This window comes from Fistularia commersonii, chromosome 3 (genome assembly GCF_037954325.1).
Source record: "Fistularia commersonii isolate RoL2024-O1a breed Wild chromosome 3, RoL_Fcom_v1.0, whole genome shotgun sequence".
Classification (NCBI taxonomy): Eukaryota; Metazoa; Chordata; class Actinopteri; order Syngnathiformes; family Fistulariidae; genus Fistularia; species Fistularia commersonii.
In genome coordinates this window covers 11,942,917-11,959,038 of record NC_141286.1, presented here as the reverse complement: position 1 = coordinate 11,959,038, position 16,122 = coordinate 11,942,917, and the positions used below count along the sequence as shown (strand labels likewise).

The window sequence follows — 16,122 nt, the reverse complement described above, 5'->3', positions numbered from 1 at the left end:
GGGGCTATGGTGAACTGCCTGCACTCTCAGCCTCTGCTACCCCTCATTTGACTCTACTATTCACCACTTCCTTTCTAACCCTGTGAATTGTAATGGCACAGTTCAGCTACTCACAACAGTGCTAATTAATTAATTTCAATTCCTTATTTGTCTTTTACTATTATACAAATCAGTATATGGCATCTGTAAAGTCATTAGAATAAAAAATAATTAAGATAAATGATTAGTGTGCATTATGTCAGAATCTACTATGTTGTAGCAGGTCACGCAACAACTGCAGGGCAGCATCATGAAAAAGCACCTCTTATCTTCTGTGAAAATTCCATTCAGGTGAAAAAGCACTTCAACATGCTGGAACCAGGAGGCCAGGTCGCTGTGCCATAACTCCGGAAGCTTGATAGCCATGACGAGAAAAGCCGGCTGTGGGAGTTTTAGTGGATTTACACACTTCATCTGAGTCAGACATGTTTAATATGGGGTTGCCAATGTGGCAGGATCAGAGAAGTTAATGGAGATGAAGGCCAATCCAAACTTTATTTCCAGCCCTCCTAACCAAACTGGCAAAGGAACACATTGTTTCAGAAAGCACCAGGGATGTAAACCATGTCCCCTAGCTAACAGATGTGTAGGGTGATAGGCACTGCCCCGATGCAATAATGCCCTTATTTAATAAAAAGTATTGTCATGTCTAGCTTATTTGATTAATTCAGTTTTGTTTGTTTGTTTTGCTTTGGTAGAACCCTTACGTGTATAACACTTAGCACAAAAAAAAATTGTGCCTCAAATGACATTTAGCACAATGAATTGTTTGTGCATTCTTGCAGTGGTTCTTTCACTGATAAAAAAGATTAAAGAAATAAGTAGATATGTTCAATAAGCAGTAGGAAAGTAGCAGGAAAGTCTGGATGGCATTAAAAATATGGTATCATACTGACTTAATTAATTCAGCTCTGTTTTTGTACCCAAAGTGTTTTATAATTGTTAACTGACTATTTATTGGATGTTTCGAGGACTTTTAAATTCTTATAAGGCCAGTAGATAAATAGCTAATATTTTCCAAAATTTCAAACTTTCACTAAAATCCAAAAAAGAACTTACTAGATTTTGGGGGCCCAAGATCAGGGTCACTGTGGTTTATTTTCCAATCACTTAATTTGTTTAGGCATGTTTGCAATTTGAATATGATAAATGTTCAATGAAAATATGAATCAGAAGCGCAGCATGGAGGGTTTAATTTCTCTTTTAAATGGGCTGGATGCAGTTACTCAGATTACAAAAATCCAAATAAGCTTCAGTCTCTTAAAAGGGCTGGCAGTGATTTGATTCCTATCGAAAAACTGCATCATGATCAGATTGCAAAGTACTTCTCATAAAATATAGCAAGCAGATGAGAAAAGAGACAAATGAAAAAAAAAAAAACACTGGGGATGAAGAAATACTTAAGGATTCAAGCTGATAAATTACTGATGTGAACAAAAGAGGTTGAATCTGTCCCCAGCAGGAATTTTGACGCCAGCTTATATTTGTGTGAGGAAGCCTTTGGCCTGCTGCCCCTTGACACCTTGGAGCGCCTGGCCGAGACCCTAGTGCTGTATCCGTACACCCTCACCATACTACTTTTGGGAGGCCTGCTGGCTGTCGCTGCTGTGTCTAACCTCAGGTAGGAAGACAGCCTTATGTTAGGTTACTGCCAGTGGCAGAAGTGATCAGCTTTTCATCTAGAAAATACTGATTGCGATTGATAAGATTGTGCAATGTCTAACATTATTAATTTTCCTTTTTCTTTAGTTACCATCACACTTTGGCAAAATACCTCATCAGTAACACATCAGTACTTGTCATGACACTGACCTATTCAGTTGTGCTCAACTGACTTGTTTCTTACACTTTTGTTGGCAGTCTCCAGTATGAAAAATTTAAAAAGATATAATTTTACGTAAATTACTGGAAAATAGTTGTACGTTATTAAAGGATAACCTGAGAACACAAATTCGGAGTGGCTGGCGTTAAAAAGGAAGAATGAAAACATTTAAATTGGTATTGAGCAAAAAGTTCTTTTAAGGAGAAAAAAAACTTGAAATAGGAAAAATAACCACCTGCAAATCATACAAAATCTAAACATTCACAAGCATGTAATATAATTTATTCCACTTTACTTAAGTTAAGTATTACACGTACTATTTAAATTTATTACAAATGTATAACATGAATTACTACAATGTTCAGTGATCTTGGACACAAGATAATAGACAAATATCTCAAATGTAATTGATTTTTCGTCAACACATTAAAGAAATACATAAATGCTTGAAAAAAACTTGCAACATACTGCAACTGTAAGTGCCTGAAATGTACATTGAAATTAGCTCAAATTGCTGAAAAGATTTGATTTAGCTTGCCCTGTTGCATGATTTAAAAGCGGAAAATCAAAAGGTTCAATTAATTAATTTTATTCTACAATTGAATTTACTTTGTAAAATAAGTGAAAGAAAAGGATAGAAACCGACAAATGATTCACAATTCTCTTGTCAAGAAGAAACTTTTGAAGTCAAATAGTGTATTTATTAGCAAGATTTGCATGGTCTTGCATCGTAAGTTGCTTACACCATCCTGACTTTTGTTCTGGAGACATCAATGTCACCTTTGCTGTATGAAAAATGTTTTTGGCTAATTTTAAATACGAATAGTCTGCTGGTAATGGCATACAACTGTGTGAACAATATTTTTTTGTTTTTGTTGAGCACAAAGTTAGGTCAGAGCACCATTCTATCTTAGTACTCCTTGCGCTGGCTCGCTGTTATCTTACTGCAGATTTATAGCCATGGGCTTGCTGCTTCGTGCACCAAAACCCTAAATATTCAGCCAGACGCCTCATCATTTGCCTGCCGTACAAGGTGAGGTGCTGCATTGCACTAATTACATTAGCATATCAACTCACCCTCTAGTGTTGGAGATGTGGAATACAAAGAAAAAAGACACATTTCCCATTTCAGGAATCAATTTTATCCACATTAGTACACCTTACATAGAAGGCACCTAATTGAATCTGCATTAAAATAGATACCGAGGTCTGTTTGGCTGGGTGCATTAACCCAGATTGTGTGACTGACATCTACGCCTCTGTGTTTTCAGTGTATTGAGACCTGCACACGGGACTTACTTTTTTCACTGAGACTGCTAATATTGTGAACAACCACTGAAAACTGAATCACCACTTCTGAAATGTGAAAAATGTGAATAATTCTACCCCCCTTCCCCTAATGTTTTATATATTAACAGGTTCTTTCCTTTTCTTCTTCTTCAGCCAAACTAGAGTTCTTTCAGCTGGGCAGTTGAAAGAAACTAGCGAAGGTCAAACCAGCGCATTTCGTCCAGATGTGGCCTATAATTTGTTACATACACTATTCTTCGGCCTTCTGGCACTCAGCACCATGAGGTGAACAACCATTGCATGCACAGGATTACCGGTTGATACTCAGGGACTCTCCAGACCTACTTAATGTTTTGAATGCTTGGAATGTTCTTGTAAGGGAGAGCAGATGCTGACACCCCAATGCCACGCAAACATTCCGCTGTGCAAGTAGCTTTCTGCTGCATTATAAAAAGCTCAGGCTCTTGGAGAGTAATATCCTGGTGTTCAGGCCACATATTTCATATGATTTTGAAAGTCTTCCTCACAGACGCAGAATCCTACCTCTTTTCCCTCTGGAAGCTGTAATATTTACCTCCCATCCTGTAAGCATTTCCATTCATAACCATGGGTCTACATAATCCTCCCTAGATTTAAAAGTAATTATTCTCAGCTGGCAGTCTTAAGACAAGAGTTGAGTAACATATTGCAATTCTTGGTCACTTGAATTGCACAGGTTAAGAATACACGGGTGAATTCTTGCCAAAATCTTGTTGTCGTGGCAACTGGACTTGAGTATCTTGAGTTTACCCCTCATCAGAGAGGCTTCTTCAGAGCTGAATATTTCAACAAGAAGTCCAAAAAAGTGACAATTTGGATATCAGGGTTTTCTCCATAAAGTGCTGATGAAGAACAAAGGGCTAGCAGTACAAGGAGTAATGTCTTTTTGCCGGATTTGTCCTTTGCATTCTGATAGTATGGATCAATTTTTTGTGTTTGTGGATTCATCTCCCTGCGTCAACATTTTTTTATCTCACTTTTGGTTATTTTTTAGTTTTGCTTTGTGGCTATTTTGCTTCCATTAATCATGGAAATGCTTCATATCAGAATGTAGATAAGTCCTTTAACTTAAACGTGCACTTCCTTTTGATAAGTGCATTTCTCATAGAAGCCTTATGCTTATTATGTGTTCCACAATCAGTGTGGAAACAGTCCTAATGTATATCGGAAGTCAGATTTGAAGGAAAAATAAATGGTATGTTGTGGTGTTTCGAGCGATGAACGATGGCGGAGGCGTTGCAGGAATTTTAACGTTTATAGTAACACCAACACATTACAAACTGGAACTTGAACATCCGGGATCATCTATATACTCCCGGCTTAACCACGCCCCTCGACCCCTAGTCCCTCGGGGTGAGAGACCACACCCCTTTGTGTCCGCCACAATGTCATGGTTTCTCACTGTGATATCCATCAGGCATAAGCCTTCAGATGTCTTAACCTGCAGTGTCCATTCAAACAGTGATTTACTCCGTCATGAGTCTTGTGAATGAGTCTCCAATTGCAAATTTGTCTAAAGCAGGACAAACAACCATCTCTGAACCAGCCATTTCTGTGTTACCGTCAACGTGGACAACATCCTCTCACCCTCTGATGCCTCCACTTGCAGCAGAAGAGGGGACAATGCCAGCCCTCTTCTATTATGTTTGTGAAAAATGGCAGCCTCCACACATTACAGGCAGAAGAAAATGGAGAAACATGTTCCACTACAATGGCCATTGACTTGGAAGTTTCTCCATGGAAATGGCAATGGGAACAACAGTAGCTTTTGCAGCATATCTGTGAAAAGAGCCCCCTTTAAAATATATGCTGCTCTCAACTGAAAGCAAACGACAGATTCTGGCTGCTATATTAATCTTATATTAATATATTAATTGGTTCTGTCAAAAGAAGTACCCCTCACTCACGCCCCCAACATCTGTCATAACAGTGCTCTTGACTCAATGGAAGAAAAGAAAAAGAAAAAGGGAGTCTTTGTCACCTTCATTAATCTTAATTCCAGGTTTGCTGGTCAAAGATAACTTCATCTTGGCACAAACATCTGCAAACATCTGTTGTTAACATTTTACCTGGGCTCAGTTAGATCTTTTGGTCTTGTGCTCTAGCTTACTTGCTTATTCGGTTTTTAGTCTGATATTTGTCTTCCTTGGCGCAAAACAAAATCAACTGCAGTATGTGGGCTTTCCTTGAGTCTGGAAATAGTAATGGGGAATGGAAATACCCCCCTTCTATTCAGATTACCTTTGTCCACTCTACTGGTTTGGAAAATGGAAATCAGTATGGGCTTTTGCGCTAAAGTCTACCTTCTGTACTGGCTTCCTTACGGGAGTTTTTGCCTTCTTTTTTCCTTTTCCTACCTTCTTGCACTCATAATTCATTTACTCAGTATATTACTTCTGTAAGTAAAAAATGTAAAATTATGCCATCTGAATCATTTTATCATGACTGGTCTCAGGACAGGACTCCATTTAAAGTCTTCTGCTATCTTAAAGAGAGGAATTGAAACTCAGGGTGTTTTGAAACTCAGTGTCTTTTCAAAGATAAAGAATTTTGTTTCTATTTGTCAATGAGTGATATTTTTTGTGTATTTTCCTTCTTTCCAGGATGAAGTATATCTGGACTGGCCACATGTGTGTGGTGGCAGCCTACGGTGTCTGTGGCACTGAGGTGTGGTCTCTGGTCCTTGGCATACTGAGATGTAACACCAAAGTTTTGGTAAGAACCCAACAATCTGCAGTTCACACATCCAGTGTTTTTATTATCAGGGAGAGATGTGGCTCCCCTCATCTTGCAGAAGGTTTATATATGGGTTCAAAGCTTCTAATAATGATGAATAATGAAAGATTTTGAAATACTGTGTTGGGAAAGCTACAGCTTATGTCTGCTCCTAACACTCTGCAACTTAATATTGATATGAAAATATCTGATTCTTTCAAATCAAAATAAATCCCATTTTGAGATTTACTTAATGCTTTTTGGGTCCAAATCCTGTCATACTGCTATCATTATAAATTTATTATACCCTTTAAATCACTTTCTTGTGTATAAAATGTATAAATTGACAGGATTTTTGTACCATAAGAAAAACATGTATTATTTATTGCGGCGTTGGTCAACTCAGCAACCATAAAAACCCAAAAAACGCATCACATAGAGCTGCACAACAAATCATTGCCGGCACCTACACAATAGTAATGTCAACGCTTATCTCTTGCAGAACAGTATTAACAAGTATTTTCTCACATCTGCTGGGCTAGTCACCTGACATTATTTTTTTTCCATAACCACTTTCATGTCTGGCTCTGGTCATTTTTGAATCCTAAACTTTTGAAAACAAAAAAGACAGTTTTTATGGCATATGTTGCAACATGCAAACCCAGAGATTGCGAAGATCACTCTCTTTGGGAAACTCCTTGTTAATATTGGCATCAAGCAAGCTGAAATGACGCTCCGTGTTTGAAGCAAAAGGGAAGTATAGCATATCAAGCAAAGACTTTCCATTTATGTGTTCTAAATAATATAAAAATCCTTTTAGAAAATTACAAATTATCTACAAATATGTCATCAAATGTGTACAATTCATTTGTCTGCATCTTTAGTGATTATAATCTCCATGTAATGATAACTTAAACAGAACATCGTAAATGAAAAATACTTCACAATTAAAATACTCCGAAGATAACATGACTTTTTGTCAACGATGTCAACGAGAAGAGCTGATGAATAAGGAAAATGAAAGGAAGAGCTGATGAATGAGGAAAATGAAAGAGAGAAGAGTAGAAGTGGTGAATATAATAGACCACAGTGGATGGAGTGTGGAAGAGCAGTTGGTCCTAATGGCGAAGAAGTATGTTAGACTGGTGCAGGACTTGTATACAAGCTGTGATACAGTGGTGAGGTGTGGTGTTTTTTTTGACGAGAAATCCAAGGTCATCAGCTCTGAGCGTGTCCTTGTTTGCAGGGATGACTGAACGGGCTGACAAATTACATTAGACAGGGATCTCCGTGGACTGGTGTTTGCAGATGTCATTGTAATTTGGAGTGAGAGCAGGGTGCAATATGGTTGCTATATGGTTCAGAGACAGTGTCATCTAGGAAAAGACAGGAAGAAGGGCTGGAGGTAGCAGAGATAAAGGCGGTGAGGTTCTGCTTGGGAGTTGCAAGGATGGCTAGGATCAGGAATATGTCCATCAGAGGGACAGCATATGTTAGATGCTTTGGAGATAATGTCAGAAAGGTCAGACTGAGATGCTTTGGCCATATACTTAAGAGGAATAGTGATAGAAGGACGGTAAGGTTGAAACTGCCAGGCAGTAGGCCTAGAGGAAGACCAAAGAGATGATTTATCAATGTAATCAATAACACTATGAGGTTAGTTGTTGTGAGAGACATATAGAGACTAGGCTTAAATGGAGGATGATGATTTGCTGTGGGGACCCCTGAAAGCAGCAGCTGAAAGGTAAAGAATATAAAGAATGAATTGAATGAAAATATGAAATAGACATGTTAAAACAGCCAAAATTAAATCATCATTTGACAAAAAATGATAATAGCATTTTCCTTTAAATCCAATTAAATCAGCTTAAGCACACTTCTCTGTGTATCCTCCTGTATCCCCCTATTCTCTTAGATCCTATTGAACAATGTAGTCAAAAACAATGTGCCCAGATTTCAGTGAATTAAGTTAGTGCATATTGCTGGTGTGAAAAACACCAAGTGGGAAGCTGCCACTTTTTTCCTTCAATCAAGTCTGACAATTAGCCAACTGGCACGTGGCTCCGTCTTCTTGGACTTCCAACTGCGGCCACTAGATGTCCATGTGGTCTTGATTAGATAAGCATGAGCTGGTGTAAGTTTCCCCTCTGACACTTGCCCCCCTCTGTTATGATTTTATTCCTTAATGAGGCCCTTTCTTGTTTCCCCCACAGTTGAGGCTTGTCAGGTATGCAGTTCCACTGGCAATAATTTGCTATCTGTATTACAAGGTACGTCCTTTCCTTGTAGGTTTATGTTCATGTGCATTTTATATCAGTACATTTTATGAACAGTGGTATGAAAAAAGCAGAAATTAAAGATGATGAAGAAAGGCATTCAATCTTAAAAGGGAAGGTGAAGCAATTGCACTAATTTTATTAGTAATTAGGGTTTTTTTCTCTTGCCCCACCAGTTATGGCCCAAGATCATGGAGGAGATATCAGAGCTGAGGGAGTTTTATGATCCAGACACTGTGGAGCTCATGACCTGGATTAGGTACACAAGCACACACACACACACTTTTGTACATATCAGAAAATCTGGTTATCTTGTTTGTGTAAGTTGAAGCTTTCCTTTGCCTGATGTCCTTGACTATTCTCCATGCACTTGCCGGCTTGTGCATGTGTTTATGTGTGTGTCTGGTTTGTTTGTGGTGGCGAATAGCCCACTTACTTGAGCCCCAAAGGGTCATTCTTTGAATCAGATACAGGGGAGCTGAAAAGGACCTGTTGCCCCAGCTTTTGGCACAGCTGGAGCCCACCTCAGGGTCTCTAAGGCCAGGCCTCATATCAAGAGAAGTTGCCCTTATGGATCTGAGATAGAGCTTTGATTTGGAAGCCACGGCTGGTATGTGTTTTTTTATGTTTGCAAATCTGGGCATCTGTCTTTTTTTTGTCATCAGTGCTGAGCTGTCATTGTCATCATGTAACAGTGCAGACATGACAGCAAAGGATTTTGTGCCATCCTTGCTCAACATCCCTGTAGATTGTTGCTTGATGCTAGTAATCAGTATCACCCGCATTTCTGCAACTATTTATAGTTAAGATTGGGAAATGATCCCTGACCTCCCTGCGAGGTGTGTGTTTTGGGTAAAAAGCAGATATGAGCCATTAGATTGGTTTGTGAACTAGTCCTTCTAGTTGGAGGTGAGAGGAATTTGAAAGTTTTTTTTTTTATTTTGTTCTTTTTAATTCTTGGGGGTTTAGAAGTACAAGGTGGAGGTGGGACAGTTCTGAGCCCCTTCTTGTTCGTATGGTGATGGATAGGCTGACAGATGAGGTTACACAGGAGTCCCCATGGACCATGATGTTTGCGGATGACATTGTGATCTCTAGTGAGAGCAGACAACAGGTAGAGGAAAATCTAGAGAGGTGGAGGTATGCTCTGGAAAGGAGAGGAATGAAAGTTAGTCGCAGCAAGACAGAATATATGTGTGTGTGAATGAGAGGAACTCGGGTGGAACGGTGAGGATACAGGGAGTGGAGATCAAGAAGCTGGAGGATTTCAGGCACTTAGGGTCAACAGTCCAGAGCAACGGAGAGTGTGGAAAAGAGGTGAAGAGAGGGGTTCAAGCAGGTTGGAATGGGTAGAGAAAAGTGTCAGGGGTACTATGTGATAGAAGACTATCGGCCAGAATAAAAGGAAAGGTGTACAAGACAGTGTTGAGACCAGCGATGATGTATGGACTAAAAACTGTTACAATGATGAAAATACAGCAGGCAGAACTAGAGGTTGCAGAGATGAGGATGTTGAGGTTCTCTTTGGGAGTGACCAGGATGGATAGGATCAGGAATGAGTCTATCAGAGGAACAGCACATGTTAGACGTTTTGGAGAGAAGGCCAGAGAAGCCAGACTGAGATGGTTCGGTCATGTATAGAGGAGGGATAGAGAATATATTGGCAGACGGATGCTGGAATTGGAGCTGCCAGGCAAGAGGTCTCGAGGAAGACCAAAGAGAAGATTTATTGACGTGGTGAGAGAGGATATGAAGGTAGTTGGTGTGAGAGAGGAGGATACAGAGAATAGGGTTAGATGGAGAAAGTTGACTCGCTGTGGCGACCCCTGACGGGGCCGAAAGAAGAAGAAGAAGAATTCTTGGGGGTTTATTGATTCAACAGGATTCAGGGAGGGGGAGATGAGAGGAAACCTACGCAGACACAAGGAGAGCATGCAAAACTCCACCGTCGGAATTGGACCAGGGTCGTTCATGCTGTGAGGCCAAAGCGCTAACCACTGCGCCACTGTGCTGCCCTAGTGTGAACATCTCACTCCATGAATGTCACCAGCAAAGCAGCAAACAGTACCAGATATTTGCTTAGACTCCTAAAGTCATACAGCATATTTCCCCCAGCACTTGTCAATAAACATGAGAAAACCTTCATAAAGCAGAAGTGGTGCAGTTCATAGGCTTGTGATTACTGTTGGTGACTGTCACAGAATGTCAAATCTTTTTTGTGGGTCTGTGATCAAGACGCACTACCCGTGAGGGCGTTGGGGTGACTTCAACCACTAAAGCTCTAACAGCAGGAAGAAATTATAGTAAAAGGTAGACTTGGTTGCATTTCATGCTGCACATGCAAACCACAAGTAGAAAAAAAAATCATTGCAATGAAGTCTGTGAAACTGGCCATTTTAGCCAAGAGCACATGGGGCTATTTCACAAAGGGAAATGATTTGGTTGGAAGGTAATTTATTTTTCTAAGTGTAATGCACCATGAGATGTTCACTGGTAGCCAGGCAAGGTTGGGATCCAACCTGTGGATCCAAGAAGGGGGGCAACACAGTAACATACAACTTGCAAATTTATGTGTTATTCATTAGCAGTATTTTAATGATCTGTACAGTGTAGTTAAAAAAATCAATACCCTTGACCTAAATTCTAATATACAGTTAGGCCCAGAAAAAATTGTTCAGTGACACAAGTTTTGTTATTTTAGCTGTTTACAAAAACATATTCAGGACACAATTATATGATCAATATGGACTTAAAGTGCAGAATCTCAGCTGTAATTTTGCATTTTAATCACATTGAAGTGTGGTTAAAATCCAAAGGATTTCTATTCATTCATTCCAAAGCTGAAGCTTTTTTTAAGTATAGAATTGAAGGTTTTGATGACAAGAGATCATCTGTCTTAATAGGAGTTGTTCTTGTGTGGATCAAAAACAATTAGTAGACATTGTACCAATGTACCAATGTTCCCCATGGCAACAAACTGACAATTAGGGTCAGCTTACCCCCACTCCCGCATACGCAGGGGCCCTCCAACTTCAGCTTCACAATCAATTACCTCAATCCTTACTCTGTCATCACTGTGATGAGTAGGCCTGAAGTAATTATAAAGGGATGGTGTGGCGGCAACGAAGGGGCGTGGTCTCTCACCCCACGGGACTAACGGTCGGGGCGCGTGGTTAAGCCAGGTATATTTAGATGATCCCCGATGTTCAAGTTCTAGTTGTATTTTGTTGGTGTGTCAAATTAAGCTCTGTCTGACCAACCAGAGCCTTTCTCAACTTTTCCCTGAAAACCATACAACACACCTCCCTTTTCAGCTTCCACCTTTTTGTCCTCTGCTCTGCCTTTGTCCTCTTGATCTCCGTTGTCACCATAGTCATACTACAAACCACCATCCTATGCTGTATAGCTATGCTCTCACCTACATCTACTTTATAGTCACTGATCTCTGTCCAGTTATCCATACAAGATGTAGTCTACCTGCATGCTCCTATCTCTGTTCTTATTAGCCACCCCATGTTCCTGTCTTTTCCCGAAAAAAGTATTCACTACAGCCATTTCCATCCTTTTTGCAAAATCAACTACCATCTGTCCCTCTGCCTTCCTATCCTGTATACCAAATCTGCCCATTACTTCTTCATCCCCTCTATTGCCTGCACCACCATGTCCATTGAAGTCTTTACCAATTACAACTCTCATCTGCTGATATTCTGCATCACCTCATCTAGCTCATTCCAGAACTCCACCCTGTCCTCAAACTCACATCCCACCTGCGGGGCATAGCCACGAACCACATTGAGCATCACAACATCAATTTTCAGTTTCACACCCATTCCTAACAAACTCCTCCTTCAAGATAACTCCTACTCCATTTCTTTTTTTTTCAGTGCCATTATAGTATAACTAAAAGCCTGGCCCTAAGCTTCTAGCCGTATTACCTTTCTTCCTGGTCTCCTGGACACACAGTATATCCATTATCCTCCTCTGAATCATGTCGACCAACTCCTTTTCCTGTCATAGTCCCAATATTCAAACCCTACTCTCAGTCCCAGACTCTTGCCTTGCCTCTTCTATCTCTGCTTCCAAACATGCCTTCCTCATCTCCTTCTTTGAGCGACAGTAGCCCAGTTTCCATTGGTTCCCTCTAGGTCATCCGTATCAATGGCGGACATTGTTAACCCGGGCCCCGACCAATCCAGTATGATCTGGTTATTATGTTTGATTCGCATGGTTGGTTTTGGCAATAGTTTTACGCCGGATGCTCTTCCTGACACAACTCTCTGCATTTATCTGGGCTTGGGGCCAACTCAGGGAGACACCGGGTGGTGCCCCCCAAAGGCAGGCTCAGGGAGACACCGGCCCGTGCCACCCTGAGGCTGCGTTTCCAGAATTGCTGTAACTATAGGGGAATAAAATTCATGAGCCATACAATGAAGCAGCAGCAGGTGAAGGAAAATCTCGAGATGGAGGTATGCCCTTAGCAGGAGAGGAATGAAGGTTTGCCACAGCATGACAGACTATGTGTGTGAAGAAGAGGCACAAGTGGAATCATGGGCTCCCAGTGAGTGAATATAAGGGAGGTGGAGGATGTTAAGTACTGTGTTTCCTGGACTATGGAGTAATCTATAAGCTGCATCCACTAGAGAGAAAAAAAAAAAATTACATACCGTATTTTCACGACTATAAGGCGCACATAAAAGTCTTTGATTTTCTTCAAAATGTGCAGCGCGCCCTATAGTGCAGTGTGCCCTGTGTGCGTAGTAGCGAACACTGTGAGAACGTTATAGGGGGAAGTGCGGGCGTTGATTGTATATAAAAGAACGGGTATGTGCGTTATGCAGAAGATCGTTGTTTTAACAACCCTGAAAACATCGCCGATGAACACATCCAGCTCAGCCACATCACCAACACGGACAAGATGCTGCTCACTTTCGACATCCCGGTGAGTCACAGTGTGGAGAAGAAGGGGACCAGCGCGGTAGTGATACACACAACGGGGTACAAAAAGTCTTCTTGGAGACCATGGTTTCACTAAGAGTGGAAGGCAGTACCGGGCGAGTTACGCCCCAATTTGTGAATGGATTTTAAATGCTTGGGCTAACGTTTCCGCTGGCACTGTTCGAGCTTTCGCAGAAGCAGGCATCATTTCTGAGGAGCTGCGCGTCACGGAAAGTGACTGACAGTGAGGAAAGTGAACCTGGCATGTTTGATGGCGATTTAGCGCAGCTTTCCAAATCAGAAACAGAGGATGAGGACTTTCATGGGTTCGATTGATGATGGTTACCGATAAAAAAAATGTGAATACCAAACTCAGTTTTGCTCCCGCTCTATTTTTAAATATGCAAACTTGAATGCTTGTGTGTGCTGTTGTTGTAAAGCGGACGTAGTAGAGGACACCATGAGAACGTTAAAGGGGGAAGTGTGGGCGTGGATTGTATATAAAACCTGGGCCCTATAGTCAGGTCTGCCTTATGTGTGTGTTAAATACAGTAATGCCATACATAACTGAGACTGCACCTTTTAGTACGGTGCGCCTTATGGATGTGAAAATACGGTATATTAGAGGTAGAAGCGGGAGGTATCCACATTGTGAAATGAGATATTTGCACAGAAAGATTTTGATTTAACAATAGCACCTCATAGCCCCTTGTCAAATGCTTTCTTTTAGATCTACAAAGGTTCTCTATCAACCTTTTGAAAACAAATATTGTATTTGTAATATTATTATTGTTATCATTATTATTATTATTATCGACAACTTATGCTGCACTTAGGGTTACAGGTATGCTGGAGCAGTTGCTATTTGGAAAGAGGTGAGGTACAATCTTGACTAGTCACTAGTCTCACATATAGAGAGTAATTAACTAATTATTCTCTCATTCCCACACTTTCCTACTTAACCTTCTGCATGTTTTCTGCATGTGGAATGTGGGAGGGAAACTGGAGAACCTGGAGGAAACCAATGCGGACACAGGGAGAATTTAGATACTCCATACAAGAAAGTCTCCCTGTGGAAATTGAACCGGGATCCTTCATGCTGTTAGGCAAAATCAACTTGCAAAAGTCTACAAGAACTACCCTTTAGGTAAAATGCTCAATTAATAAAAACAGCAATAGTTGACTCTGTCCCCTTGTTTTAAATGAAATAAGGATTTGCTATCACTGAGTTCTCTACTATAATCACAAAAATTGAGAAGGAAAAAATGAAGATATCTTTCATTTATAGAGTGCAGCAAAACTTAAATTAGTATCAATTTTTGTAAATAATATATGATTACAAGGAGTTAAAACTAAAATTCTTTTCAGCCAATAATCATTTTAGAGTCCTCATATATTGTCCCCCAACCCAATCTTATCTGCTGTAGCTGGTTCTTGGCCTTCTGACAGTGCAGATGCAATCATCTATGTTAAAGTCATCTGAGGGAACAAGTTAAGGTTAGGACTGACCTCCTTGGTAAACATGGCCACTGACATGGCATTGTCTGGGGCCTTTTCGGGCCCCTTTTGAGATAAAGGCAGTTTTGTAAGTCGGACATACAGGTACACAAGTATATAGTGTGTGAGCTGTCATCCATTTTGTTAACACGTCAGGCCAGGCCAAGCTCAACCTTTTTTTTTTGCATGCCTTTTGTAGTTTCACTTGTCTGCAGAAAAGCTTTCGATGTTTTATAATGTGTTTGTGTGTTTGCGTTTCTCCTGCTGGGACACATCACAGGTGTTACATTAGGCTCCCCAGGAGGACAGACACAGTGGCGTAGGATTGCTGGGTTGTTTATTCAGGCTCTTACAACCGAGACCAGGCGACGACTGAACATCCGGGTGCGCTTTATGTGCTTCCGTTTAATCACTGGGATTGCTCCCAGGTGCGGCGTGGTTATCAGGTGCGGAGGATAGTTCATGCCTCTGGCCTTGGGAGTCATGACAACAGGACTGTACAAAATGCCTGAATGGAACTTTTAGACACTCATTTACAGCCCAGTGATTACACCAGGCATATGTTGATGAAGTTGCAAAAGGTGCAAAAGAACTAAAACTCAATAAGATTTTGTATTTGGCCGGATGCACCTGCAATGATGAGAAACCCCCTTGAAACTCTCTGCTGCAAATTCCTTTGATGTTTAAGATAAGGTAAGATAAGATAATAATTTATTGATCTCCATAGGGGAAATTCGGGTGTCGCAGCAGCACAGGGCAGAGGACAGGTATCAAAGGACATTGAACAATAACACTAAAATCGAGACATTATTGAAGGACATAGACAACAACAGTAAAGTTATCTATTTAAAAAAAAAAAAAAGATACAAACTGTGATGCAAGGCTGGCTACCATAGACAGCAAGCCCCCCTCCACTCTTCTTGCCTCTCTGCCTCCCCAGGTCCGCGCAGATCAGTGTTAAGCCCATTAGATTGATGGCACTGTCCGGTGTATGCGCATGCAGCCGGGTCTTTGTGAAACACATGATGCTGCACTCCCTGTTGACATGCTGGTTGTCGACGAGGGCTGGCAGTTTGTCTGTTTTGTTGGTGAGCGACCTCACATTCAATATGATGACTGAGGGCAGGAAGGGCTTAAATCTCCTGTCTCTCTCAGTCCATTCTCTCACTGTTGTGCCAGCTTGCCTCCCCGACAGAGGCTCCTCCATATCTCCTCTGGAATACAAACAGCAAAGAATCGGGCTCATTTATTGAGACAGAGTAGTTCTTCCCAAGGGTAGGTTACTATTTTTCGCCCATATTACAAAGAGAACGCTGCGCCATGCAACACAGTGTCCAAGTAGAACAATATGTAATTCCACACACAAAAGAAAAATAAATAGATAATTAAATAAAGAGTTGAAGGTGGTGCAACTGGCTGCCGTCTCCCAGCACCATAAAAAAAAAAGACATTTATATTTCTCTTTCAGTTGAAGCCATGAGATAAACTGTAGCCTCTCTGAATGACATG

The 16,122-nt window shown here is 40.8% G+C and overlaps 1 protein-coding gene across 12 annotated transcripts in view; it reads left to right on the top strand.

Moving 5' to 3' along the window:
* Positions 1 to 16,122, top strand: part of dpy19l3 (dpy-19 like C-mannosyltransferase 3) — a 52,929-nt gene that overhangs the window by 25,133 nt on the left and 11,674 nt on the right. For 10 of the 12 annotated variants that reach the window (XM_086143660.1, XM_086143665.1, XM_086143666.1 and 7 more), the window contains 5 exons: positions 1,499 to 1,660; positions 3,305 to 3,436; positions 5,794 to 5,905; positions 8,119 to 8,175; positions 8,358 to 8,440. In XM_086143660.1, coding sequence (XP_085999786.1) covers positions 1,499 to 1,660; positions 3,305 to 3,436; positions 5,794 to 5,905; positions 8,119 to 8,175; positions 8,358 to 8,440 — 546 coding nt within the window. The remainder of the gene's footprint in view (positions 1 to 1,498; positions 1,661 to 3,304; positions 3,437 to 5,793; positions 5,906 to 8,118; positions 8,176 to 8,357; positions 8,441 to 16,122) is intronic. The other 2 variants (XM_086143661.1, XM_086143663.1) reach the window with 2 other exon arrangements.